The sequence below is a fragment of the Pithys albifrons genome, chromosome 1 (genome assembly GCF_047495875.1).
Source record: "Pithys albifrons albifrons isolate INPA30051 chromosome 1, PitAlb_v1, whole genome shotgun sequence".
Classification (NCBI taxonomy): Eukaryota; Metazoa; Chordata; class Aves; order Passeriformes; family Thamnophilidae; genus Pithys; species Pithys albifrons.
Window position 1 is genome coordinate 85,345,016 of NC_092458.1, and position 27,872 is coordinate 85,372,887.

At 44.8% G+C, this 27,872-nt stretch overlaps 2 protein-coding genes across 2 annotated transcripts; both read left to right on the forward strand.

Moving 5' to 3' along the window:
* Positions 1-642: 642 nt before the first annotated feature.
* On the forward strand, positions 643-12,331 carry MFAP5 (microfibril associated protein 5). The gene is made up of 9 exons (XM_071557607.1): positions 643-739; positions 1,124-1,186; positions 3,959-4,006; positions 5,040-5,075; positions 6,633-6,668; positions 7,463-7,498; positions 8,209-8,296; positions 9,140-9,213; positions 9,812-12,331. The coding sequence occupies exons 2-9, from the start codon at positions 1,126-1,128 to the stop codon at positions 9,931-9,933; spliced, it is 501 nt and encodes a 166-aa protein (XP_071413708.1). The 5' UTR covers positions 643-739; positions 1,124-1,125; the 3' UTR covers positions 9,934-12,331.
* Positions 11,989-27,776, forward strand: AICDA (activation induced cytidine deaminase). Its single transcript, XM_071568516.1, has 5 exons — positions 11,989-12,046; positions 25,951-26,138; positions 26,643-26,913; positions 27,096-27,211; positions 27,496-27,776. Exons 1-5 carry the CDS (start codon positions 11,989-11,991, stop codon positions 27,547-27,549), a joined length of 687 nt encoding a protein of 228 aa, XP_071424617.1. The 3' UTR covers positions 27,550-27,776.
* Positions 27,777-27,872: the final 96 nt, after the last annotated feature.

The following is a 27,872-nucleotide window of genomic DNA, read 5'->3' on the forward strand; positions in this document are numbered from 1 at the left end:
ACGAGCCCCTGTGGCCGGTACCTGTTGCCCGTGTCCCCTCCCCTCCACGAGCCCTGTCCAGGCGGGAGCCTCCTCTCTCCATCCCGCCGGGAGGCTCCAGCCCCGCCCCCTCGGGAAGGGGGGTGATGTCACCGCTGTCGCTGCCTGTCGATCGCCATCCCGCCACCCGTCCCGCTGCCCGCGCCCCGTCCCCGCGGCGGCCGGAGGAGCGAGCGCGTCCCGTTGGCAAATGGGATGCGGTTCTGCCGTGTCCGTTGCGAGAGGCGGGCAGGGAAACGGGGAAGAGGACAGAAGGAGTGGGGCAGGGAGAGGCAGCATCTGAGTGCGAAATAGTGGCTAGAGATAGCGGCATGAGGAAAAGCGGGACTGTGTAGGAGGGCAGGACGAAACGGGACACCCGTGTGCAACACAGACACAAGAATCCATCCCTAGTGCTGGATCATCCTGGGGGAATGGGAGGAGCCCCTTCGGAGGACAATAAACTCTGGAATGAGGGTGTGGGCAGCTGCTTCTCGCTCCCCCCCTCATTCCAGATGCATGATCACACCATGTCCCTCCATCTCACTGGCTTTTCTCTTTTTTTTTTTTTTCCCAGAAATTGTATTATGAAGACAACCAAAAGGAGAACGTGTTCTGGGTGTGGCTCCATGTAATTTACCCAATAGCCAAAGTGGGGGGGGACGCCAAAGGGGAAAGACAGCGCGTTTGCTGCTGAAAGGAGTGGAAGCTGAGGGCTGCAGTAAGTGATGGGGACTCTGTCTATTCTCTCAGTGCTCCTCAAAAAAACTTCAAAGTAGAAGAGAATGGAAGGAGATAATATGGGGGAAACTCTTTGCATGCTGGGTGTGTGTGTGTATGGAGCAGGGCTTAGCCACCTGGATGAGAAAAGAGATGACTGGAGAAAGGAGATGGAAAAGAGGAAGAAAGCAGGTGATGTCGTAAGTTCAGTCCAGAATACTTCAGAAACACCTGGAAAACTGGCCAGACGAGGAGGGAGACAGGAAGGAGACTGGGAAGACCAGATGGTCTTGTGAGGGAAATGGGGCAGCAAGCAAAGTTGCTGTGCTGTAGGGGAGGGCATTGTCTTAGCTTTCCTGTGACTGCTTTCTCCTCCACTCCACAGGGATGAAGACCTCTGGAACCTGTATATTGCTGTGTCTCTTAGTACTCTCCTTGTCCCCAGCTGGTGAGTCCTTATGCCAGGGGGAGGATTTCTTCCCCACCCGGGCCCCACAGAATTTCCTACACAGACTAAAGTGCAATGTCCTAAGGAGAAAGACAAAGAGATGTCGATGGGTAGTGAAAGCAAAAGGACTGAGCAGGAAAGGTGAGGTGGATATAAGGCTGTAAGGGAAAAAATAGAAACTGGAAACATGTTCCCATCTGTGAAACTCTCCAGTAGGTACTGGGAGTCACAAGAGACAGAGGTCCACAGCCTCCATTGCAGGTGTGTTTAAGTAAACAAAACAGCCAGGTCAGTTTGAGAAGGAGGGTTAGGTGTGCTTTGTGCTTACTGCTGTACCACCCATGTATGCATCATGTGCAGGACATTTCCCAGTGCTCCACAAAATTTGTTTGGTGATAGTTGTGACACATTTGTTGTCGCTAGTGGTTCCTGCTGGAATGACCCCATTCCAGGACACTCAGCTGCTGGGAGGTTTTGTAGTTTTTGTACAGCTGTTTTGAGAAATCTAACCTCTGTAGTTCAGACCATTTTCTGCTTTTGGTGGTGGACATTGTTGTTCTGTTTTGTTTGCTTGGAGCTACTTTGGCAAAAATTCAGATGGGATAAAATTTGTTTAAAACAAGAAAAGCACATATAACCCAAAACAAGAGGACAGTATCAGATGCTCTAGTTGGAAGACTCAGGACAGACAATGAAAGAAGATTAATTTCAGTAAACAGATAGAACTTTGCCCACAAAAGACTCTATGCGGGAGAGAGATGGCCACCTGACTACTTACACATTCAAATCAGGTTATTCCAATATCTTCCTTGATCCTCCCCTTATCCTGAATCCTGGTTCTGCTCCAAATAGTACCTTTTCCTGCTCCAAATAGCACTTTTTTCCTGTAAGGGTATCATATTTATGATTGTGAAGCAGGGAGATGAGGCATCCAAGAGATGAGCTTGTAGGTAGCCTACAATGTTACGGGGGGGGAAGAAGGCTGTGGATTTTATGATGCATGAGGGAGGCCTGAAAGAAATATTTCTTACTTTTGTGTATTTTGTTTCAGCTGTTCTCTTTTGGTTTGTTGGTTTGTTTGTTTGGTTTGGTTGTTTGTTTGTTTGTTTGTTTGTTTGTTTTAACTTGGAAAATAACAGGTAGTCTGTCACTGTTTCTTTTGGTTTGGGTTAAGCTACAGATTCAGCAAGTTAGTGTTGCAGTTTTAGACCTCAGGGATGAATTTCCTGCAACTTAGAGAATAAAATCCAGTCATTTATAAAATGTATGTATTGGATACTATAGCAAATAGAAATTGAAGTGATTGAAAATGGGATAAGAAAGTCACCCATTTTGTCTCCTCACCTCATATGCAGAGATTTCACTCCGCTTTATGTCCTGTTGTTTTAGAATTAGACTGGTTTTCTAATTAGCTCTTAGGGAGGGAAAAAAATGCAAGCTAGTAAAAGCTGACTTTTCAGTGTTAGAAAAGAGAGGGGAGCCTTTCTGCCTTTTCTACATGTCTCTTCCAATCCGGCACTGCTGGCTTTGACAATGGTTTCAGAACTTGTGTCCTTCCTTTTGCATCAGAAACAAGTGAGAAAGTATTCAAGACCATTTGCTTCACTGCTTGTTACAATTAAGAGAATAGCCAGAGCAGGGAAAGTTTGGGGCTGAATTAAATTGTGCAATTAAGTTATTATACATGTCTGGCTCTCCCTGGGTTAATCGCCAGCGGCTGAGCTCTTGCTGGCAGCTGGGTGGGGAAGGGAGTATCTGGGTCCAACAACTCCTGTAATGCTGCAAAGCAGGATTATGTAGGGGTCCCAAGAGCCCCTCTGTCTGCAGTCTGCAAGTAACTGTTCTTGGGATGTAGAAGAACTAAGAGAAACTCCAGAGCTGATAGTTTTTACCATCACAGTGTTTCCATTAAGAACAGAAAGCTAAAGGGTGAGTTCACAAGATGTAATGGGGTGTACTGTTTTTTGGGCTGGTCATGCACATATCCCTGCAGTGCCCCAGATCTGTGGCTTTTTCCTGCCAACTCGTTCCTTCATCCCACCCCAGTTATGCAGACATTTCCCTTCTCTGTGGCTGGCAGGAAATACTTTCCTATTCCTGGCTGCTGTAGGAAGCAGATCTCTCACCCTTTATATTTGGACAAACAAACAGTCTAGCCCAGTTTCAATTTCTTCTCTTCCACACAGCATGCACAGTCAAGCCTTCATGGTTCTCCCTCTCCAGTGCACACAGGGGCTGAGAAGGGAATCTGCTCTGTTCTCCATACCCAAGCAGGATGATGGACCAGATGATTATTTGCCTAAGGAGATACAAAACCTGCAGTCTGTTTCGTACTGTACCAATGACTCATTCCATGACCCTAAGAAAATAATTTCCATGACTCAGTTTCCTCTTTTATAAAATGAAGATAGGGATTTTGACCATATTCCAGAGCAGGGAGGCCACATGGATTTTTCTTCAAAATGCATCACATAGGGTTTCAGAAATGCAACGCCTGGTAGCAGATCTGGAGGTATTTACTAACTTGTCCCTGTGCCTAGCCATTGACCCTGGTGGAAGCAACAGGGATAGGATCAGAACCTGCTGTGTCCGTGAGTCTTTAAACAACAAACCCAGCCTGCAGTGGAGGCCGAGGCAGAGTGGAGAGTTTCCCCCCTCAGCAGAGGGCAGTGGCGTCTCCTAGATAGATAAACATCTCATATAAATTTCACAAAGCCTGCAGACTATAGAAATCTCTGTCTTTCTTCACTCTCTTCTCTTATTTTCTTGCAGACTGGTTTCCATGGGTGGTCAATGGGCAAGACCCGGAAAGTGCAACTGGTAAGTGCTACAGGCATGTTATGTACTGAAGGTTGCTCATGTGACACAGCTGTCCTGTGGAGTTACAGCCTGTTTATTAGCAAATACTGTTCATCATTTCTTTGCTTCTGACATTGTGAGCTTACTTTTCAGGGAAGATTGAACAAGCTGTCCAAGACAACCTGCTAGATGTTGTGTGCTCTTTACAAATGATTTGCTTGTGTGGGGGTCCTGAACACTTAGCTGAAGTGCACGAGTGGCATGGTGCTTTTGCAGTGAGGCCACTAGCAAAGGACATTGAGTAGTCTTCATATTGGCTTTGTTGTTGGGGGTGAATTGCTGTATCATTCTGGACCTTTATTCCTTTCTGTGACATGGTAATATAAAATGAGCATATGTTTGCATCATGCTTCAGAACCCAGAAGAACCACAAGGGCCTGCTTTTTCTTCAAACTGAAGCCCCTGGCTAAGCCTTCAGACATCTCCCAGCTATGATCCCATCATGTCATATCTGGGGCTTCCTGGAAAACAACTCAGAAGCCAGTCCAAAACGTGTCCTCCAAGTTTCCCTTTCCTTCACACTCCCTTCATCATTACCCAAGCTTTGCCATCAGTTGCCTTTCAAAGAAACTCATCTGATGATAAATTTCTGCAGTCAAAACTAAGTTTTGGAGTTGCTTCCCTTATCCCTGCTGTGGGTGCCTCAGCTGTCTGTTCTACTGCTGCAGGACCCATTAGCACCTTCATTTCAGACATCTTTCTTTCCCACTAAGATGCCTACAGTGGCCATATCTGAGAAGTCAGAATATGCATCCAGAATTCAGTAAGGGTTAATGCAACATATGCACTAAAAGTCCACTCCCAGGCCAGCCACTGAAAAAGGCAATAAATATTGGTGGGATGGGGGCACTGTGTTTATTTATTTAGTGGATTGGATCCCACTGTCTCATGAGGCTGTGATGGCAGCCATAGTAATTCAAGGTAGCTATGGATGGCTATGTAAAGGACCGCAAAGTAAAGACAAACTTTCTTAAGGGCATTCTCTCATTTACAGGTGATGTGACCTCCGGCTCTCTTCTCAGCAGCCCTGGTAAGCTCCTATCTCCTATCTCCTATCTTTATGTTTCTTTTTTCCTTTTCATTAGTACTCCTGCCTATGCGGACTCAGAAATTACCCTTTATGCCCAGAAACATCTCTTCCCACTTTTGACTTCTAGTAGTGTTCTTCCAGTGTTTATGGCTGTCTGGGAATCCTTTCCATGCTCCATGCAGGAAGATGAATTTAGGGTGACTTATTAACCTATCCTCCAAGGAAATGCCAATCCAGCCTGGTGTACCAGGGCTCTCTGAAGATGTTTGCACTGCAGGAAGCCATGAAATTTCAAGCTTATACAGCATTGGCTTCCAGAGAATGTGACAAGAACAAAGGATTTAAATTATTAGGGTGAGAAATTGGACAGGTTCAAGCTGAGCAGCACTGGGACCACAAGGTCGCGTGTGCATCTGCTGTGGGGTAGCAAATGTGTTTGAGTACTTTGGAGACAGAAGTGGCAAAAAAACCCCTCAAAGACAATAGTAAAGCAAACTCCGAGCTGTGCTGGAATGGGGAAGTACTTTTAGTACTGTCTTCCCTGCTGTGCCTGCGGCTGTGTCACTGGGGGGCAGCAAAACGTCTGGGAAAGCTTGGGTAGATGAAGGGCTTGGAAGATAGCACTGCATGCAGTGTCTATCCTTAGAGCATGGAGATAGCCTCAGGGGAAGGACACATAACTGATGGAAATGTAAGCATTTGCGACAATGGACAATGGAGGAAAGGAGCTTCCCCACTTCTTCCATATGAGTCTGGTTTTAAATCTGGCACCACTGGCATTGGAAATGGTGTCTTTCTCTGTGGGGCAGTCTCTCAAGCACATGCCTCTGAGGCAGGGAAGACAAGGCAAGGCAGGGAGAGGGAGAACACATCTGGTCGATGATATGGTTCAAAGAGAAGCAGCTATGCATGGCTGTTTCTGGGAAGTGTGCTGTGTGTGTAAGAGAGCTTATCTGAGAGTGGTGTCTTGTTCTCCAGGACATCAGTTCCACAGTCTGTCCTCTGCCCTGACTTTGGTCATCAGCTGGCTAGAGCATTTATTGTGGCTCAAGCTGGCATGGGACAACACTGGAAGGGAAAACTGGAATCACAATATTGCATACACAGGATGAGTGATCTTCCTGACTGGGATGGGAGGTAAAAGCAACTGTGTTCAGTGTATGAGGCCTGACCGTCTGTAGGAGTGTAGATAAGACTTAGTGCCTAGACCAAACTGGTGGTGACTAACCTGCATCTAAAACTGAAGAAAATAAATGTAAAGCCTTTGCAGTAAACCTGGGCTTTGAAACGCTTATTATTGAGTGATCAAGAAGAAATTCTTCACAAAGGACGTGCCACTGGAACCCATCTTTGCTCTTCAGCATCCTCTCATCTCTAGAACACACAGCATATTTGCAGTTACTCTGACAAGTCAAATAATAACATCGTGATTTACACTGTCTATGAACCAGATGTGAGATGGCTACTGGTCAGGAGTGCTGAGCTATCAGCAGAACTGTGGCAGGACAGCCTGAAAGCTCAGATTAAGATCTTTCAAAACATCTTCTCTTTTTCCAGCTGCAGCTGTTACACCACCTGTGGTTCTTCCTTCCGGTGAGTTTATTCTGAGTTCACAGCCACGTATCGTGGACCCTCCATCACTGTCCTTGCACAGTCCCTTGCCCCAGAATCCTGCCTTCTCTGACTGCCCCTCAGAACAGCCCTGACATCCAAAAGGGTTATTCTCCATTGCACTTGTGTGTTTTGTCTATGCTTCTGGCTGACACTATGGCACATGAGCAGAAATAAAAGTCATCTATAACTGTTGATGTAATCTTGCCCCAGGCAGTCACTTCTCTGAATTCCTTTCCAATCTGTTACTGGGTAAATTATAAAATGTACTGGTTTGTTGTGGTACAGATGGGTTACTTTATCAGAGGGAATAACAAACCAACCTCCTTTTGATCCCTTGTCATGGACATTAAAGAACCAGAAGTCTTGGGGATACTGTTTTTTAAAGGGGCCACTATTCCTTAGAAAGGAGTAATCACAGACTCCTTCACTTCATGTCTAGATAAACAGAAATTACAGCAACTAAATAAATTTACCTGACCTTTTGAATTTTCAGTCAAGATGTCCTTACAGTGTAATTCTGAACAGTAGTGGTAATGATTTATGGGAAAGCTTGGGCAGATTTTTAGCATTGTTGACTGAGTAAATGGACTAGATTCATATTGGATTTTAACCTTTTCTTATGTTTTCATGTCAGTAACAATGAAATGTTTTTCCACATTAGAAGTTACAATAGAGGGCTCTTGAAAGAGCTTTCCAGGCATCTGTTTTGATTAAGCTGATATTTAGGAAGGCATCATGGTAACCAACTAACTTTGCTGCCTTCTGTCTTCCAGCTCTGTCTGACAGTGAAACTGCAACAGCTTCATCAGGTATGTTTTAAGTTTGCGGCCTGCATCCCCTCCCAAACACACTTTCACCCATTCTGTTACCTCTCCAGGCAGGTGCTGGCCGAGCACTGAGTTTTGTCTCCTGGAAAATTGCTTTCAGTTGTTTCTTGAGTTAGAGGTACTGGAGAATTATGGTGGTGTAAGCTGCAGCCTTCTCCTGGATGGCATGCCTGGAAAGGGAGGAACTCCAGATCACCAGACCAGATACACTGGGTCAATACTGTGTTGTTGTCAGTGGCCAATACCTGGCATTTCAGAAAGAAATGCAAGAAAACCCATCACAGTTAGCCACAGAAAAGAAAGGAACTAGATTTGTGTCCTGAAATGTGATATTGCAGATCTATTAGAAACATATCTTAAATACACAAGTGCAATTTACATTTTGTTTATTTGTGTCTGTCCCCTTTATAATATGCGCATTCTGTGGTCAGGATGCTCAGTGAGTCTGTTCTGCATTTCACTCACCCTTCCCTTACTTTTGCCTTATGAGGCAAGGGGATCAGAAGTGTCTGCATTATTTTCCTCTTCTCTAAACCACCCCCATTTCTCACAAGAGAGTGGTCAATACAGGCTAGTTACTTCCCTAGAAGCTTGGAGAACAGTACTTAGTGATGAAGTGATATCTGTTCCAGAATGAGTTCACCTGCCAATGATGCTGGATTGCACCTGTGTTTGTGTGTGTGTGTTCCCAGATTGTCGTGAAGAAAAGTTCCCTTGCACACGCCTGTACTCTGTTCACAAACCAGTAAAGCAGTGTATCAGCTACCTCTGTGTTACAAGGTAAGAAACCAGCAGTCCCTAAGAAATACCTTAAAAACTCTCCAGAAATGGTATGTCAGGTTCAGCAGTTTTTCCCTTTGAAGACCAGAGGTCTCTGGGAACCAGCTGGTGAGATGAATCCTATCCCCAGAGTGTCCTTTTTGTGTGATTATTTAAAACAGCACAATTACTATTATCTCTTCAGCATTAAGGAACTGTAATGTACTCTATACTGTAATCCATATTTAAGGTATTTGACCATTATTAAGGCCATGAAGGTAATCAGATGGATGGATCACCGCTCCTACAAAGACAGGCTGAGAGAGCTGGGGTTGTTCAGCCTGAACAAGAGAAGACTCCAGGGAGATCTTGTTGGGGCCTTCCAGTATTTAAAGAGGGTTTATAAAAAAGAGCAAGAGCAGCTTTTTCATGGGCAAATGGTGATAGGACAAGAGGGAATGGTTTTAAAACTAAAAGTGGAGAGATTTAGATTAGTTATTAGGGAGACTTTCTTTACTCAGAAGATTATGAGACACAGGAATAGATTGTCCAGACAAGCTGTGGATGCCCAGTGCCTGGAAGTGTGCAAGGCCAGGTTGGGCAGGGCTTTGAGCAACCTGGTTTGGTGGAGGATGTCCCATGACACTGGATTGGAAGGAGATGATCTTTAAGGTCCCTTCCAACCCAAACCCTTCTATGATTCAGAGATTACTTTGCTATTGACAGCAACCTTAATCTAGGCTAACTAATCATAAAAATTTAGGACTTGCCTCCTCATCAGTGAATATATATGTTTATTGCCTCTATCCCTTTTATCTTTCTTTGGGTTCCTGTGCCTCACTATTGATCCTGGTGATCCCTCAGTGTCCGTCGCATGTACATAATAAACAAGGAGGTTTGCTCTCGCATTGTCTGCAAGGAGAATGAGGTCATGCAAGGTAAGTGATATCACAAGCTAGCCTAGAAGAATAGCTGCAGCCATCTGATAGAGTCTCCAAGCTAACTAGCTAACTAGCTAGCTTGGACCCCCTTCCATATGTAGTAGTTTCCCTGGACTTCATCTGAAGGAGCTCTAATGCAATGCGTTCTTAGATCCAGTACACATGCCATGACAAAAAAACTGGGAAGTAGATACTGTGCTACCAAGAAGTATGATGACTCTGTATTCCTTCATCTTGATCACGCTCTGCTAGCCCCAAACACACCCTTACTCAAAATTGTATTCCTTTGAGGTTAAAGAGTAAATTTCGGTATTTCTGTTCATTAATAGAAACAAGATCCAGTCTAGATTTTTATGCAGTCTTTGTTGCAGCAAATTACAAGTGATTTTAATATGTATTGTACATGAGTAAAGCCAGAAGGAAATTCATAAGAGTCTAAGGACTTGTTTCACCTACCTCATGTATATGAGGATTCAGCATTTTCAACAGTTTCTGTAGACACAGTGAAGGATGTACTTCTAGCTATTCTGGTGGTGAAGAATTTGGAGGAAGCTTTGATTATCTGTCATCTTGTGTGTGTCTGCTATGTCTTCAGATGAGATCTGTCGCCAGCTGGCTGGCCTTCCTCCTCGACGTCTCCGCCGATCTGGGCAACCCCTGCCTCTCCCTTGCAGACAGCTCCTGGAACAGCAGCATGGAAGGCCTGATGCTCTGTGAGCTACCAACAGCAGGAGAGGAAAAGGAAGGGAGAGAAGAAAAATCATCATCTGCTACCTATAGCCCAAGACCAATCCTTCTTGTTTGTGATTCCCCCACCATTTCCTTGCTTTTATGCCTTCCTGCACATCCTCTTCTTCAGGTGCTGCAGTACAGTGTACTCTGCTACTCTGTTGTGGTTACTGTTGTCATCTCTAAAATCTGTTGCTGAGGGTATGATATGCTCCCTCCTTTCCTCTCACACTCTGTCTGGCAGGCCATAAGCTCCTCATTTCCCAGAGGTCCTTATAAATGTGCTGCATCTTCTCATGCTTTGTCCCCAGAGGGATACAGAAATGGGGACAGGATGTTGTCCTCTCCAATGATACAGGTACACTAAGCTGCATTTCATATGAAGGAGTACAAACTTTTATGCCCTAGGACTCCTGCCCTAGATTTCTTGCATGTCATCAGTATGAGCTCGGATATTGTTAGTCTGCCTGAGCCTCTCTGATTCTCCTGAGCCACTGGGTTTGTTCTGTGGTAGCACAATCTCCTCCTTGTGTCTACTGACATCAGAGAAGTGACAGGAATGGGAGATGAGTTGTCCTGAACCCAGGGCAAACTTCATTGTCCCTGGATGGCAACAGATCATTTATAAATCCCCTTCTGGGAAGTTCTTTGTCCCAAGCCCATTGCCTCCCTCATACACAACTGCTACCAAAAGGAAGAATTCTGGATTTAGTATGGCATTATGTTTTTCTCAAGAAGATTATGTTGGAGCAGAGTGCTGCCTCTTAACACTCTCTTGTCTCCTCTCCCCAATTCTTGGCCCTCCCTTCCCACTGAAAACATCTTTTGATGTCCATTCCAGGCAAGTTCCAGGGAGCAGTAATTAAGGCTGCCTCAATTCCTAAGCCCAAGAAAGCCCATGAAGAACCTGTGTGTCCTGACAGTACTGGGAACTTGCAATAAATTAGCTAGTCCTGGTGTCTTGTCTTGATCTGGCTACCTCCACACACTCCAGTTGCTGAGCCTGCTTTCAGTATCTCCAAGCTGAGTTCCTACCTCCTGACATGGAAGCTTATGCATAAAGCAGAAAGGAGTCCCAAATTGGAATCAGATATGGGAGAAGAATCATTATATGGGTTCCCTGGTTATCTGGGACCTGGGGTTTTCCTGCAAGTTCTATGACTGTGCTGACCTGCACAGAACCAGGTGCTGGTGAGGAAAGTAAACATATCTACAGGTATAAGCACTTACGGACGCAGGCAGTCTGGGGAGAATTACCCTGGTAGCACTGGATGTCTGATCTGCTCAAGAACTTTGGGTTACAGATATATGGAGAACATTTCCAGGTAAATGGGCAGTTTTCATGATGACACTGGGTAGGGTAAGTGGGGAAGAGCAGTCCAAAGTGTATTAATTATTCTGTGTGATTCTCAGTGGCATGATTCTGTGGGGCACTGGAGCACTGCAGCAGATCAGCAAGACCCTGTCTCTATAATCTCTGTGTTGTTCCCAACTAACAGAAAGCCAGCTCACTAGATTAAACATCCACCCTGTCACCTAATATAGTCTGCTGCTGAACAGAGTACCATTCAGCCTTGCAGGGACACTGCTCTGCTGCACAGAGCCAGGGTCACACAATATCAGGGACAGTTTGCTGCACAGAGGCAGATGTCTCTGGGAAAAAGCGCAAAACAATTAATGTAAGACCATCTCACCAGGACTAGGATTTCTGCTGTATGCATCAGTAAGTGGTTCCATCCTCTCTGTAGGGGAAGACACCCTGGACAGACACATTTGTTTTGTATGAGGTCAAAGTTGGCCATAGATGGGCTAAATCTTTCTATATTAATCCAGTACACAAGGAGAAAGGATTCCAAGTTACATGGTGACTGGAATTTCATCATATACATGGGAGCATTGCACCCCTTCAGAGAGGCTGATGCTTCTCTTAAGTAGTCTAGACTCTAGAGACTAGGTATGAAGGAGTAACATCTCTGTGCTAAGAGAGTGCATGTTTCTGTAGAGAGGAGGGTGCTGAGAGTTTAATCTCAGACATTCAAGCCCATGGCAGCCACTGACTTCCATGCTGAGATACCTGTGAAAACTGCCTGTGTGGAGGAAGGTAGGATGGAGAAGAGATATTACAGAGACATCTTGAAAATTGGATTAGGCCAGGTCTCCACTCTGTATTTAGAGCTGAATATAAGTCGATTAGATATATAACTGTGGAACATAGCTCCTGCACAGCATATAGAAATGTAACATTCATACAGTTTGGGAAGTGGTTAGAAGCCTTTCTATTGCTTGCCTTCAGCTGGGTCAGGAAGAGGTGCTCCTGTCCAGAAGAACACTGTTTTAATGCTAGAGTTTGTATAATGCATATTAAAAGAAAATTTATTTCCTGTTATTCTTGGCACTCTCATGTGTTTTAGTTTATTTGTCTCACTGTATTTCCTCCAGATTTATGGGGAAACTTGACTTTAACCCAAATCTGTCATTTGGACTGTTTTACTCCCTGCTAGCTTAGTCATCTGCTTCCGCCCTCCCTTCGCTCATGAATCACAGGTCTTCATGGGAAATCATTATTTTTTCTAGAGAAACATAATATTTTCTTCAGCACCCCTTTTTTCCCATGGATAGGTGTGCTAGTTTTTCCTGACAGTTGGTAGCTGCTGAACACAGGGATAACTCCTCCTAGCTCAGCAAATTTGTGCATGTGCCATGACTTTCCAGTGGAGAATTAACATCTCCAAATCAAATTGTAAGATGACTGAAATAAGAGAACTGTGATAAATATCACATAAGCAAAGAAGAATTCGTTGGCTACAGCCTTTTAACTCAATAATGGGAAAATCACACATCTAGGTCAAAAGGATTTAGAAAATTTTCTCTTTGTTTTTTTTACCTTTTCATAGATTCATCAGGCACTGACTGTACATCATATTTTGGTTGAAAAGATAAAGCACTCAGAGTTTGGGGCACTCTAGGCAGCATCTTCTTGTGCAAGCAGTGAGGTCTGCATTTAGATGGTACTTCTAGAACAAAAGTGGCTGTGGCCCAAATTATCCATTCCAGTGCCTTTGACAGTGTCCCATAGATCTTCAGGACTAAACCACACAATGCAAATTATTGCACAATGTTATTCCCTGGAATCAATGGCCCTTCCTGGCCTGATGCTGTGGTGTCCCTATCCTGCACTGTTATAATGGAAACAGCCTCAGCCACTGTGACTGTAGATGTTGCTCCCACCTACAGTGCTCTGTCTCATGAGCTCTTGGCCTTTGCAGTGTCCCTCTATTGGCACTTTCCACTGGCTGTGTGTGCCATCAACTTTTTGCAATTCAGTTTATTCTTTGCTTTTCTTACAGTACTGGAGTCTGCGGACACACTGCCCGTCTTCATTAGCACTTGTCCCATACACAGATTGACCTTCCCTGCCATTCCAACCCGAATTACCATGGCTGCTGGTCTTTGGACAGAGCCTTCTCTTGTAAGCCAGGGAAGTGGTTTTAAATACAGCTCCAGTGGGGTCTCCTGCTCCTGCAGTTGGGCTAGCCACAAGGAAAGCTGCCAGAGGCCTGTCTTAAAAGCACAGTCCTGCATTTGTGACTGATTTTCATAAACTTGTCTGACCTGGAGCAGGAGTTAGGTGTCCTATGGTCACTCCCGACACTGGTTTTTCCTACTTCTTTTGCTGTCACTGCTTCCCAGTACCAATCAGTGTTGCCAGTTTGAAGGCTACTGTTTCAAGGCCAGTGTTCTGATCCTTGTTCCGTGTTGGAAGCAGCTACCATGTGGCCCAGAAGCTCCCTGTTGCCTGCATCTTGTCCACAGGAACATACAGCATGAACAAGATGTGTTGATATCAGGCGTCTCAGCTGGAAAATCCCTTAACATCATGCTACTGTCTGGGGATTGTGGGCTTGTCCTTCACAGAGGGAACTGGTGCTTGCAGCCCATCCTAAAAAAACACCTCTATTAGAAAAAGAATAGCTGGGTTGAAACCAAAAGGGACTTAATTTAAAATTAGATTTAAAAAAAAAAAGTTGGTTTTTGAGGGGATTTCCCCCCTCCAAGATTTTAAAGGTACACAGTCTTATCATTGACTGCTGGCACCACATGATCTGACATTGTTTGACAGTGTACCTTTGTCCAGATCTTTGTCTGGGGCACAGGAAATCTGACTTCCATTTCTGAATCTCTTCACCTCCTGCTCTCCCATCTTTGGCATATGGTTCCCTTCTCTCTGTTCCCTGCCATCTCTAGCCCCTATAATGCTGCAATTTGGAACAAACTCCTACAAAACAGAGAGCTGGATTTTAGTCCATTAAAAAAGTGATAAAAAAAGTGTGTGAAACATCACAAGGGGATTTGATTGTCTATTTTTGCTATTAATGATTTTTTCAAATTAAAACATTTTCAATAATATAAATTGTATCAGTTAAAATGCAAGCTGCATGTACTTGTTGCTACTATGCTGAAGTATATAAAAAAAGTAAATTGGTGAAAGACATTACATTCATTTAATGAATAAATTATCTATCAGAATGCTGTTTTGGACATTAAGATTGAAATTTCCATACAAATACAGCCTGTCACAAATTAGACATTAACAAAAAGATGTAATAAAGAAGCATGTAATTCAATGTAATTGAATTCTACGTAATAAGTAATGTCAGATCTCACCTACTTAAATATAAGAATAAATGTACATGAATCTGTGCATTTTTTTAAACAAAAGTGGATACTGAGATAGTATAACTTTCCAGTTAGATCATAGATAAAATTACATTGGAAGTTAGTACACAGAGGTAATCATAGCCTTGTCCAGGTGAATTTTGGAAATGTCAGCAAGGATGGAGTTCCAGTGCTGCACCATGCTTAAGACAGAATAGTTTCCTCATGTCAGATCAGAAATTTATTGCAGCTTTCATTTTTTGCCTCTGTTCTTTTTGCTGTGCCTCTCTGAGCAAACTGTATCTCTCCTACATTACTGTTGCAAACATTTGAAGAAAACAGAAAGAAAAGACATTTAACAAAAATTTTTATTGCAAAACAAGGCATTTAAATTACTAAAATTAATTCTCTTCCTTTGGGGAAACTGTGTTAAAAATGCAAAACATGACAAAAAACACTGGTTCAATTAAAGGATTTGCAATCTGTGTCCCTGCAGCAGGTCACTTTTTCTAAGCACCTACTTCTTGTGCACTGCTTTTGCACCCTGAGGTCACTTTCAATTTCTCCGCCTTGGGTTTGGTAATTGTGGGTTTCACTGTGTTGCCTTTAGCTGGATCTTTGCCTCTTTTGGTCTGTCAGTTTTCATATTCTGTACCTTTTGCTTGCTTTCTTGGTCATGGTGGCTGCCAGTTTCTTGGCTTTTCTTGGGTCTTACTTCATGGCCACAGATAATCAGGGCTTCTTGGCAGTGCCAGTCAAGGGCCAGGTGGTTCTTGGCCTTTGCTACCCTATTGGCACCTTTCTCTTGGCTTGCTGAGTTCAAAGGAGCTGAAAGTACCAAGTCCTCCTATGCTGCCTTTGTTCACGCTCCTGAACCCCAGCCTGGTGCAGCTGTTGTCCTGTACTACACAGAGTTCAGATCTCTTTCAAAGCGGTAGGAGAAAGTTCTGTGCCTCTGGCAAACAATCATTGCCCTCAGAAATCAGCCCAGCTGGAGACTGGTAGCTTGAAGGACCTGGATACTCTTTCCACCTTGTCTGTCATCTTAGACAATATCTCAGAGGCTGGAGCAGCAGTGGCACGTGCAGCAGCAGCAGTTGCTTCAGACATGACAGCCAGCACAGCCCACCAGTGTGATGTTTTGAACAAGGTTTTGGTTTCATGCTGATGCCCAAGTCAGCACGACACCTCTTTTATAGGGTGCCTCATACCTACAAAGCCTTTCCATGCTGAAGGTATTGCTGTGGAATTTTCTGCTCAGACTGCTCCGTCACAACACCATAGTCAGATGGCATTAGAGAACACACCCACTAGAAAATGCATCTCACTATGTGTCTTCTCTGGTATCAAATAGCACAGATCAGCTGGCACAAGCTTCATTAGGTGTTATTATGGATTAACAAACAAAACTTGTTTTCCTTCACAGCCTACACATAACTTCCAGGCTGGTTTTTGATGTGGAGGATGGATTCAAAAGAGTTTATTTTCTGCCTGGTGCAGTGGGAACCTAGTCATTCCTTAGATTCTCCATGCTGTGGTGACAAGTAATTTTCTCATCAGCTCTGCTTGAGCCCAGCACTGGCATTACACACAATGTCTCTTGGTTTTCATTGTCCAGCAGCTGCTGTCTTTGGTTCTGCTTAGGAAAGGCATCTGAACTCTGCCTCTTTGCCACTTTTGTTCCCTGAGAGTCCCCAGGGGTGCTGCTTCAGGGTAGATTTTTGCCTCTCCAATCTGTGAGCTTTTTTAGTCTTGTCCTCACTTTTCCAAACTGAGATGAGACCAAGCTAGTAACTTTAAATTAAAAGTGGCTGTGCCCTACCCAACCTGTACTTGCACAGAAATTGTAGAAGAGATAAGTGGACCTGATGTCCCCTCATTGAATACAGACTGGGCAAAGAAAAATTAACTGGCTGTGTATGTGAAGGTAAGAACTCGGTATTTTAGTGAAATATAGTTAGATTGGGGCCACATCTGAGTGGGGAAACAGAAGCAATGCTACAACCAATGGGAACCAGTGAATCAAAATTTCTGGTAATAATTCATAATCAGTAGTTTCCCTGGGTCTTTGTTTCCTCTTCAAATTCTTCCTCTTCTTTTTCTTCTCTGCTTTCTAGGAGCTTCTACCAGCCTTTTCATCAAGCAGAACCCTTGCTTTTGGCTGGAACATGGCAGGGTATCTTTAAAGCCTGTGAAATTAGTTGGGAAGCTCTGAGATTCTTGGATACCCTGTCCTGCCTGGGCAGCTATCTCAAAAGTGTCCCAACTCTGACCTCCCTGCTTAGAGCAGAAACTTCAGAGCCTCTCCCATGCTCATGGCTAAAGAAATAACTGATGCTAACAGACAGCACAGTCAGGCATGGAAATACACCAGCAAGGAAGGAGGACAGCACAGATATCACAACAAAAGAGGGGATTCTTATTGCATGACTCTTTGCCCCCTTCTCCCTCTTCTCATGGGCCTCAGGATGGGTTTTCCCATTGCCAAGTGCACTGGGCCTCCCAGAAGAGGATCAGACTCTCAGGCAAACACTTGGGTACTAGGGAGTAGAGGTTAGTGGTGGCATGTCACAAGCCTTCTGGATATGGTCAGTGATAGATGAGAGCATAGAAACAACTCTGAGTGAAGGAAGACAGAAAGTAGCAAGGCTATCTTGAATCTTCTGCAAATGCTTGCTTTGTTGATAAGAAGACTAAGATGCAAGAGCACTGCTCATGAGGACTTCCAGAAAAGGAAATCTTGTACAACTGCAGAGTACTCAACACATGACTGTCAGCCAAGGGGCTTGCAACATGCTGTTCTTTAGTGAACTCCCAAGCACTTCCAGTCTCTCCAACAAAGTACCTTTCCAAAGACAACGGGGAATTTAAAATAAGGATATACGACCCAGGCCCTAGGTACAAGCTCTTTTTACACTGAGTAGCATGAGCTGCAGCACTGCACAAACAGGCACTAATCACAGGCAACACTGGTTTGCAAAACCATAACCACAGCTAGAAGGTGAGTCTCATTGTGAAAAAAATGTAGTGCAAAACTGAATTTCTCTCTGTGGCTAGCAGATGATTGCAGAGATACGGAGCCAGTGACCTCCATTAAAAAGGAGGAAGATGTAATTTGGAGCAGGGTCTTGAGGTGCCCAGACTGGCGGCCTGAACTGTAAGAGAACAGAGTAACACTAGAATGCAGCCTGCAGCTCCCTGTGCACGAAGTGGATATTCTCCTGGTCTGTGCAGCATGGTGTCAGAAAACAAATCGCATGGAGCCTGAAGCTGCAGGCTCTACTATGGGAAGCATCAAGGCACAAGAAGATCTGGTGGGTAATTTCATCCCCCCAGCTCTCAGCAAGGGTAAAACACATTCTGCTTTGATTGCAGAATATGTTTTTCTTAGTGTACTTGAGATAAGCTGCCAACCAGCTCACAGCCTCAAGCTAGAGAAGGCACTAGAGAACATTTAGCATAAATATGTGGACTTTGGTAACATTTCTTACCCACATTCATGATGGGGAAACTATTCACTAGATCTCAAACTCCTCAGCCTAATCCAGCTCCTTTCCTCCCTTCTCCTCGTGATCCAAGCAGTTGTCAGTTTCTGGTTGCAAGGGCTGGAAATGCTGTGGCCTAGAGACATGGTGGGGAGGGGGGTATTAGTACAGGCAGGGAGAGAAAAAAATTATGGGGTCACAGAGACAGGGTTAAGGATCATTAGTTCCCATGAGAAGCCCAACTCTGGGCTGACAGAGAGCTGCAGGACAGGAATGAGAATCACTCATGGGGCTGCGGTTGTAAAATGTTTACTCAATTCTATAGTTTCACCCTAATTTGCCTCATCCCACAGCACCAAAACAAGCTCAACAGTGGAACAAAATTAAACTCTGAGTCAAGTCTCCAAGAAAAGGTTTTGCAGTGCAAGCCTGGAAAGCCAAATTACTAGTAAAACACAAAATAATGTATGATCTGAGCACACACTCAGCAACCAGATGCCCTAAATTCTGCATCAGTGGCCTCACTGACATACCTGCATCATGCAGCAGTACACTATGCAGGGGTACAAGTTTTATAAGCCCAGCCCCCACCAGTGGCACTCCCACACAGTCTGAACTCCTGCCTTCTCTACTTCCCACTTCCTTCTCATAAACTGGGATCCCTGCTTTCATCTAACTTACATGCAGCCTCAGTGACACTCCACAGGGCTTTAGCGTTGCATTTGCAAATCCCATCACGACACCATCCCTTTCTGGTGATGTTCACTCCCAGCACATCCTAACAGCTTTCATATATCTCTGTGGTGCTGCATATTCCAAATCACAAAAGTCAGTGCTTTGTCATGCAACTGCTGAAACCTTCACCCCCAGGCATGACACCCACAGCCGTATCACAAGATGAGTTGGCAGCTCTAGGGACAAGGCCCTCTGCCCCATGTCCTAGATAGCAAGCTGCTGTCTCTACATCTAGTGTGGAGGGGCTTTTTGCACTCAGGACTGGGAGTGATATGCCTGGCAGAGGTGTCCAAGCAAGTGTGGTACCTGTATTTTGGATCTGTTGTTCAAAATAGAGTAATGAAGCTTTGTGGAATGAACACAGTGTAATGTGTGTATAATAAATAAACACTTTAATGTAGGCTTATGCTTAATAATGCTTATATTAAGTAAGCATATTATATGTGCTTATAGTAAATGAGCACTTCAGCTTATGTATCTGCCTGTGCCTAACTGCAATGAGCTCTACCATTCTGCTGCTCGAGGTCTCTGTGCAAGTCAGTGTCTGGTGCATCAGCTCTTGTTGAGCAGAGAAAGTTTTTCTGCTTGAGGTTTTTGCTTGGGGTGAGGGGAAGCAGGTGTCTGCATTTCTTGTGTTCTGTGTAAAACCAACCAACTGGTGATATCGGCGCTAGTTTCAAAAGGCGATTTCTGAGCAAAGTGTGAATGGAAAAATTAAATATGTATTTATAATGATACACACCAGCACATGACTTCCTGTTGACTAAACAAGCAACCTCTCCTCTGCTTTGGGGCTCTGTCATTACTTTTATTTATTCACTGCAATTTTGCTCTCTAATTTCTTAGCAGTTTGCTTTCTGGATCTTTCGTAAAAGTAATAGTGATATTCTTCCTCCTCCTTAACATCTGACCACTGCTCTTCATCCTGCTGTTATTCCTCTGTTCTCACTCCAAAACAGGGAATAAAGCCCTGAGCACCAGAAACCTGAAGGGGTGCTAGGTCATCCTTCCATGTTCCTGATAAGTTGGAGCAGTGTCTCATGCCAGATAACACTCCAAACACACCAGGACAGGGACACTTTCTAGCCTGCCCTGCTAGCCTTTACCTGACCTGGGCTTTGGTCAGAAACAGTGATGAAGTCATCTTCAGTAAAATTGCTTTTCTTTTCCACCTCCAGTTCCCTCTTCATATAAGTTTGCACTGAGCAGAAAGGAAGAATAACCGGAATGGTCAGCATCTCTCCTTCCAGCTCCCAGCTAAAAGTGGCCCACCATATATTAAAGATTTGGCATTTTACAACTAGGGAGGAAGTTGGACTGCAACTAGATCAGGAATCACCAACCTGTCCATGGTTTTCCAAACTACAGGGTTTTTAACCAGAGAAGAGATGATACCTGCTAATGAGCAGGATCTTGCCTTGGCAAGAAAGTGCAGCTCCAGCTTTAGGCAGAACTGCAGAGGAACTGAGGATCCCTCTTGAAATGTCCCTCTAGACTTGTTATAAGATACTAAAACACTTCTACACCAACATGTTTCTGCTCTGGGGATTAGAGCTAGAGGCAGAGAATCAGTACCAATGACTTTGTGCACTTGCACCTTCCAAGTGAGGGAAGTTGCTAGTCTAAATGAAGGGCATTAGAAAGCCTACAACAGTATTTAGACTTGAGAGCCCTGACAGAAAGTAACATAAATATAGTTCATCTGTTTGGTCATCTGTTCTTTCCTTTTTATCTCTATGGAGAGCAAAGAAACTCAAAATTTGAGGAAAGGAGCATGTTTTAAATATGGAAGAATGAATTCCACTTACAGGCAGGACCAGAGAAAGGATCTAGTTAAATGTTTTATAAGACTTGACATGTTAAGCCTTTGAGTTTCATTAATTAAATTAAAAATTTAACTTCTGGGGAAGACCAGGCTGGTCATAAAGATATTTTATTACTTCTTTCAGAACAGAAAATGTTATGTAAAATTTTCTGCAATATTTTGGTGATGAAAATTGTGAGCCAGCACAAGAATAAACCAGAAGTTACCTTAATTCATTGGATGAAACACAAACAGTTATGATTTTTAAGAAGCAGATTTCCCAGGGTGTGTTGCCTTTTTTTTCTCTTCTCTTTTTCTGATGTTCTGTGTAACAAATGTCCTCTTTGCCTTGTTAAAAGAAAAAACTAGTATTAAAGTGTAATGTGGTCATCAGACCTAGGAGATTTGTCACAAGGTGTTACTACCGTAAAGGCTGAAAGGGAACAGCTGTTTCATTAGCAAGAGTGTCCTCTCAGACTCTTTTAAATAGGACAGGGATTGTCAAGGATTGCAGGCTCTTCTGGCTTAGGTCAAACACAAGGAGCCAGATCCTCAAACAGAAGCTTGAGACCACAACTCTTGAGACCAATACAGCTGCCAAAATGTGGATTCGTTGATTGTGTGTCCTACCCAGGCATTTCCCCAAGGAGTTGGATAGCCTATGCCTCGACCTTCCAGGAGTGCTTCTCCTTTTCCTGAAGTGTACCATGCCCTCCGCTCTCAAAGGCAAGTACTCTCCAAGTGCCGGGCTAGAGAGTCTGCTCTGTTCTGGCAACTCATCTATCCTTTTCATGTTTTTGCATATACTGGTTTCACAAAGTCTTAGCATGCTGAAAACCAGTAAAAATAATAAGGAAAGTAAATGAAGCAGAGAAAAAAACGAACTGCCCTAGCGTGAGGTAAACAAAAGCCCTGTTTCTCAGCCATGCCCCATTTGAGGTAGATGCAAAGCAGAATGCCCCCTTGTTGCCTCCGCGGCACCCCACCCAGCCAAAGCCACTGCCCCATTCCTTGGCTGTCCTTCAGCCCTGCAGAGGGGATGGATGCCAGGGTAGGAGCAGAGCCTGGGTGGCAGAGAGTGGTGTTGGCAGAGCAAAACGTGTGCATCCTGAGCATGACCCCGGCCGTGACAATGCACAACCACACGCCTGCTGAGCACAGCTGTCAGTCAGAGGGTTCTTGCAGTCACCCTGCCACTGGCAGATGTCTGGGTGGGTGCCAGTACCATGCGGAACAGCAGGATCAGGTCTAGAGTTATTCCCCGCTGGTCCTTTGTGTACAGCTTTGCAATGCATGTTCATCACTGCTCTTGGCATATTGACACAGCTCAGACACCCATGGCCATGTTCAGGTGCCCAAAGTGGGGCCAGGCACACCACATCAGACCTTGGGAGCTGGGTCTCTCTTGCCCTCATCTTCAGCTTTGGTGTTGCCCCATACTGCCAAGCAACTGCCCGATCTCTCAGGGGGTCACAGAGGAGTGGAGAAAGCCTGCCAGTAATTTGGTGTTCCCAGATCTCCTTCCAGCTGGGTGGTTGCAGGGCACTTCACAGAGCTCTGTGGTGGAGCAGGACAGGCTCACCACCTTCACTGCACAGCTGCGTGATGTGAAGCCTGGAGGGACAGCATGGTTTTGCCCACATTCACGGTACTGATACGCAAACTCTCAGGCCCCCTTCTAACCACTAGACAATGCTTCCTGCCTTGTTATGCTATTGATATTATTTCAGAATAACTTTGCAGGCAGAGGGGCCCAATGGTGAGTGCAGTGGGGGATGGCAACCAATGGGTGCTGAGCATCTTTCAGAACTGATGCCCCTTTGCATCTCAACACTTTCTCTCTTCAGCTCCTGCAACTCCACAGGTCTTTCTAACTCCTCCCTCAACCACACCCCGATGAAAGCAGGCAAGGGGTACATAGGGGTGAATGGGGAGGGAACACACAGATCAATCCACATTTCTGGAGACATCAGGTCAGAGGGCTACACAGACAGAGCAAGACAACCCCCCTGTAATCCCATCACCTGAGAGAGACCCTGGCAATCATGGACAGGTAAAATGAGTGCCTCTAGTTTCCAGCTCATATAAGAGATGAGGGTCTTTCTGTTAAAATTAACTTGCTTTCTGTTTGGTGCTCACCATCCCTTTTTCTTTCACCATCTGACTCATTGATCTAACTCCCCTGCCCTATCCTGCTCTTGCACCTCGCAACTGTGTCTCTGTTGTCCTTTCTCTTTGACTCTCTGCCACCTGTACTCTTTTTCCCTTCTGTAATTTCTTTCTTGTGGCTGTTCTCTGTTCCTTTCATTGTTTTTCTTTTCTAGAAACAGAACATGGTAACAGAAGGATGCTCGGATGCTGTCTGCTGCTTAAGCACTTCACTCCTCTACTTGCACCGCAATTACTCTATCAGCTAATTATCCCTAATTACTCTCTACAATTACACACTATTCACACATTCAGGGGTCTTCACTCTGATTTCATGAAACTTTATTTGAGGACATCTCTGTTCAGTCTGCTTCTTCATTTCCCAAGTATAATCACAGCTCCTGTGTCCTTGCTGCTTTCCCTTGTGCTATGCTATAGCCATAGGAGTTGCATGTGTATCCAGCAGTTTATACCTAACTGCACATCTGCTCAGGTGCTCCCCACAACATCTGTTCATTCATTATTCTTCTTGTATTAGCCATATTCTGAAATCCTCCCTGGCAAAAAATGCTAGGACAGTGAACTCCACAGGAAAGAGGGAAAAAGAAATGATGTTAATGAATAATTATAGTTGAACAAATCTCTTCTGTGATTTGAAATTGTCTTCACTTTTTTCTGACACAGAAAAATAACCTAAGTGATCATAAGTTTATTTTTTTATGGTTTGGCATCATTTCTTGTTCTTCACCCTTATTTGCATCTACATGTTGCTCTGCAGGGGCAAAACCATTGAATAGAGAAAAATGAGATGAAGTGAGAAAAGGGACAATTAGAAGAATCAGAAACATTTTGAAAGCAAATGGTTTTGCCCAAAACATCACCAAGAAAAAAAAAGAGGAAGGGGAAAGCCTGTTTCAATAATGTTTTTGATATGATGAAAAGTATTTTTCCTTGTTGGTTTTAATGAAACATGAACATAATTGTAATTGAACAAAGGTAATTGCTTTTCACCTGGCTTGTACGTTTCTTCAGCAAGAAATTACATTGTGCACAGTGCCTCTGCTCTGTTTTCTGCAGTTGTGGCACACGCCAGGTAAGAGCTTTTATCACACCTGCTTATTTCCTGTGCAATTGTCTGGGCTGTCTTTTCTGGACAACCTGAAGATCTGTCACCACAGAACAGGTGTTCCCTCTCCTGCATCCCTGTTATGGATGACAATCTTCTCCACATCCCTGCAACAGCATACATCTAAGAGGTAGCAACCTGAGGTGAACTACTAGTTGTCAATTTTGTAAGGAGACTTAACGTGTGTGTGTGTGTGCGTGTGCGCGCGCGCGTGTGTGTGTGTGTGTTATGGAATATATACACATGTTCATTCATAAGTGTTTGTGTGAAGGCAGGGAAATAGCGTGAATCTAAGGTGGTAGTAGAGGGATCAGCTCAAAGTGTGAGAAAGATGGTGAAGAACATACAGTGGGTATGGGAAACACACACACAAGATGAATTGCCAGAGAAAGGGGTGATGAAATGGAGTGGGATCAGTTTGTGCTCTACTCCTGACACAACCTGCGAACTCAACAGAGCAGGACTGCAGCAGTGCTTACAGGCCAGACCTCCAAGAACTGCCTCAGACTGTTGTTGGGCTGCATGAAATGCTTAATAGGCATGCTTTGCCCTCTTGAGTGTTTGCAGGGCTCTGCACAGCCTTGTCTTCTCTATGGACTTTCTCCTAACAGGAACATGCTTCCATGTGATCTGCTTCTCCAGGAGCATATCTGTATTAAAGAGTGGCACAATAAAATATGTGAGTGCTTGCTCTTTCTGTGTGAGCAGGACAGGTATTTTTGCACTGCAGGCTGAGGGTGACATGGCAGGAAAGAGGATGTGTATGGGTCTCTTGCCTATCTGTGGGACAATCAGGGTGCATACATACATACTTAAACTCAAGATGCTTAACAATCCATCCTCTTTCCCCAGTCTTTTATGTGGTGAGGTGCAATAGGGAGTGTTACAGGAGAGCAAACCACATGCTCTAGGTAACAAAAGGCAAGAGCATGTGCATGACTATATGAATGAGCACCTGTGATGAAGTGGCCATGTGTGACGATGAACAAGGGACAGAAACTCCTGGAGAAGCAGAGAGGATGCCTGTTAGCTGGAGATAAGTGCTTTACAGTGCTCAAGTTTCATGATGACATTGGCAAACAGATGAAAGGGGTATATATATATGTGCTTAGACTGTCAGATTTAAATCAGTTTTAAATTCCTAAGAAACCCAAATTCCCCTTTTTTAAACCTCATTCGAGACCTTCCAGAAAACCCAGCTGGGTATCTCTTAAACTTACACCATCTCCCCACTGAACATCATCTGAACTTATCAGAGGGAAAAGCTGACAAAGGATGTGATTATTTTTAACCTGTTCACCTCTGTTTTGCATTGCTGCGGGGGAGGTGAGCATCTCACCTCAATGAACACAGCTGCCTATATGCCTCCAGTTGGCAGTGAGGCTCTTAGATATGGCTCATACTACCTTACCCTTCCTGTGCTCCTGCCTCTCCCCAGCAGGATCCCTGGGCACAGGACCAGGCCCATGCCAGTTTCAATGTTTGTCTGGTATGGAAATTGTACTTGTGCCTGGAGAGGTGTCAGCATGCCTACCTATTATGTATTCCATCAACTAGTGCATGGCATCTTACCCAAGCCCCTAGCCCTGCACACTTTCAACCATACTCTTCTTTTGGACAATGCTTGGAAGACATTCAGTCCAGACTTCACTATAGAGGTTCTAATTTGATCCATCTCTTGCCCCAGTTTTTCAGGGTTTGATACAGCAAAAATAATATTTCTTGATGATTGAACTCCATACCCTCTCATCTTCATAGGTCTTCTCAGGCACCATCATTCTTTTCCTTCACTGATGTCCATCTTCTGGATATTTTCAGATATTTTCACACTCTACTCAGCCATAGTTGCTGTTTGACTAATCGCTACTAATTCACTTACTGTTTCCACTCAAAAGGTCACCTGCTTCATCCCCACAGTCACGTCTGCATCCTTTCCCTAACACATTTCATGCAAATTACTGATGCTCTTCTCGTACTGAGAGGCCTGGACACGAGAAGGATATTTTTGGTGCTGAGCTTGCTACAAAGACATGGTAAACTGCTGGCTCCAGGGTGGTTCTATTGTAAATACTTTCTGGTCTTCTTCTGCAGCCTCCTGATGAAAAGGAAACTCTTCCTCTACAACTTCAAGAACCTGCGCTGGGCCAAGGGCCGGCGTGAAACCTACCTCTGCTATGTTGTAAAACGTCGTGACAGTGCTACATCGTGCTCTCTGGACTTTGGATACCTGCGCAACCAGGTATGGGGAACACCTTGTCACCCTGTTCTTGTATCCATACTGAGGTGGATGCAGCTCCAGTTTGCCTGGGGCAGCAGGGAAAGGAGGGCTGCAACAGCAATGCAAGCACCGGTCATGTGTCCTGAGCATGGATGCTGTACTGGTACACACTGCCTGGGGGATGCAGGCTTCAGGTAAATCTCTACTTTGTGCTACCCAAGTGTGTTACCAGCAAGACATCCCTACTGCCTGCTGTTTTACCAGTCTATCTACTTGTGCTGTTTAGCTCCCACACACTCCTCTTGTACATCCCTTCACATCAGTGTGCTCTTGTGCTTGTCTAGCCAGTCTTTCCTTTATGTACCTTATGTGCCTTCTCCCCCTGTGCGCTGACCCTAGAACATGTCTCCACCTTGTTTCTCCTCCCCTCACACCCCAATCAGCTCACACCTCCCTTCTCACGCCTCTTACACCCTGCTCCCTCCCTGCCACCTCACGCCTTGCCCCTCTCTCTGTTTCACAAAGATGGGCTGTCATGTGGAGGTGCTCTTCCTGCGCTACATCGCAGCCTGGGACCTGGACCCAGGACGCTGCTACCGCATCACCTGGTTCACCTCCTGGAGCCCCTGTTACGACTGTGCCCAGCACGTGGCCAGTTTCCTGCGTTCCTATCCCAACCTGACCCTCCGAATCTTCACGGCCCGCCTCTACTTCTGTGAAGACCGCAAGGCAGAGCCAGAGGGGCTGAGACGCCTGCACAAGGCAGGGGCCCAGATTGCCATCATGACCTTCAAAGGTGAGATGTAGAGGCAAGAAAGAGATTATGGAGATCTGGGAGGGGGGGTTAGGGAGACCCAAGAGGGTGGGAGAAGGTAGGACAAGGAGCCAGAGAAGACGATGAAGGGTGTGATGATTTAGTGATCCTAGGAGAGGTCAATGTCCTCATAGCACCCTGTAATTCCCCCTTGCCTTGCACAGATTTCTTTTACTGCTGGAACACATTTGTGGAGAACAGGGAACAGGCATTCAAAGGCTGGGAAGGGCTGCATGAAAATTCAGTCCATCTCTCCAGGAAACTTCGACGGATCCTCCTGGTGAGTACCAATTCTCCTTCTTCTGGTACCTCTTCTCTCAGCTTATTCCTCACTACAGTTGCTCTCAGCTCTTGCTGCCCATCCCTGCCATCTGCCATTTCATTGTTCATTTGTCTTCACCTTCTATGTCTCTCATACCACTCCCCCCAAATTCATTCATGTGTCATCTCCCCATTCTCTTCCTCTTCTGCCACCTCTCATTCCATCTCCTGCCATTCTTTCTCCATCTTCAGAGGTGCCTGCTAACTTGAAAACTGACCTACCATTTATATTTTGTCTTGCAGCCACTGTATGAAGTAGATGATTTACGAGATGCCTTTAAAACCCTGGGACTTTGAAGTGAAAGTCATCAGCAATAGGAAGATTTTGCAAACATTGTTCTTTGATTTCCAGCTCTCTGCCTTATGACAGATCTTTTCCTTCTTCCGTCTTTAAATCTCTCTTCCTTCCAGATCTGTGTCTAGAGATAAGACTATTCTTACTTTTTAATTTCCAAGGAGAATTAGGCTGATCTTCTGAAGACACATTCCCCAGGAACCCACCTTATCCACTGCTAGCTGGGAATAGCCAGGACTGCAGTTCCAAAGAGCAATTTGCTCTCCCTTGGTCCCTGCAGAGCTAATTCAGGTGGTCCACTAAATGGAGTTCTGGATTTAGCCTT

Bases quoted from the DNA above. Each gene is read 5' to 3' on its own strand.
- MFAP5 (XM_071557607.1), top strand. From the start codon at position 1,126: ATGAAGACCTCTGGAACCTGTATATTGCTGTGTCTCTTAGTACTCTCC. The intron at 7,499-8,208 runs GTATGTTTTAAG...GTGTGTTCCCAG, and splicing joins AACTGCAACAGCTTCATCAG to ATTGTCGTGAAGAAAAGTTC. The intron at 9,214-9,811 runs GTAAGTGATATC...CTATGTCTTCAG, and splicing joins GGAGAATGAGGTCATGCAAG to ATGAGATCTGTCGCCAGCTG.
- AICDA (XM_071568516.1), top strand. From the start codon at position 11,989: ATGGCAGCCACTGACTTCCATGCTGAGATACCTGTGAAAACTGCCTGT. The intron at 12,047-25,950 runs GTAGGATGGAGA...TGCTGGCTCCAG, and splicing joins AACTGCCTGTGTGGAGGAAG to GGTGGTTCTATTGTAAATAC. The intron at 26,914-27,095 runs GTGAGATGTAGA...TGCCTTGCACAG, and splicing joins TGCCATCATGACCTTCAAAG to ATTTCTTTTACTGCTGGAAC.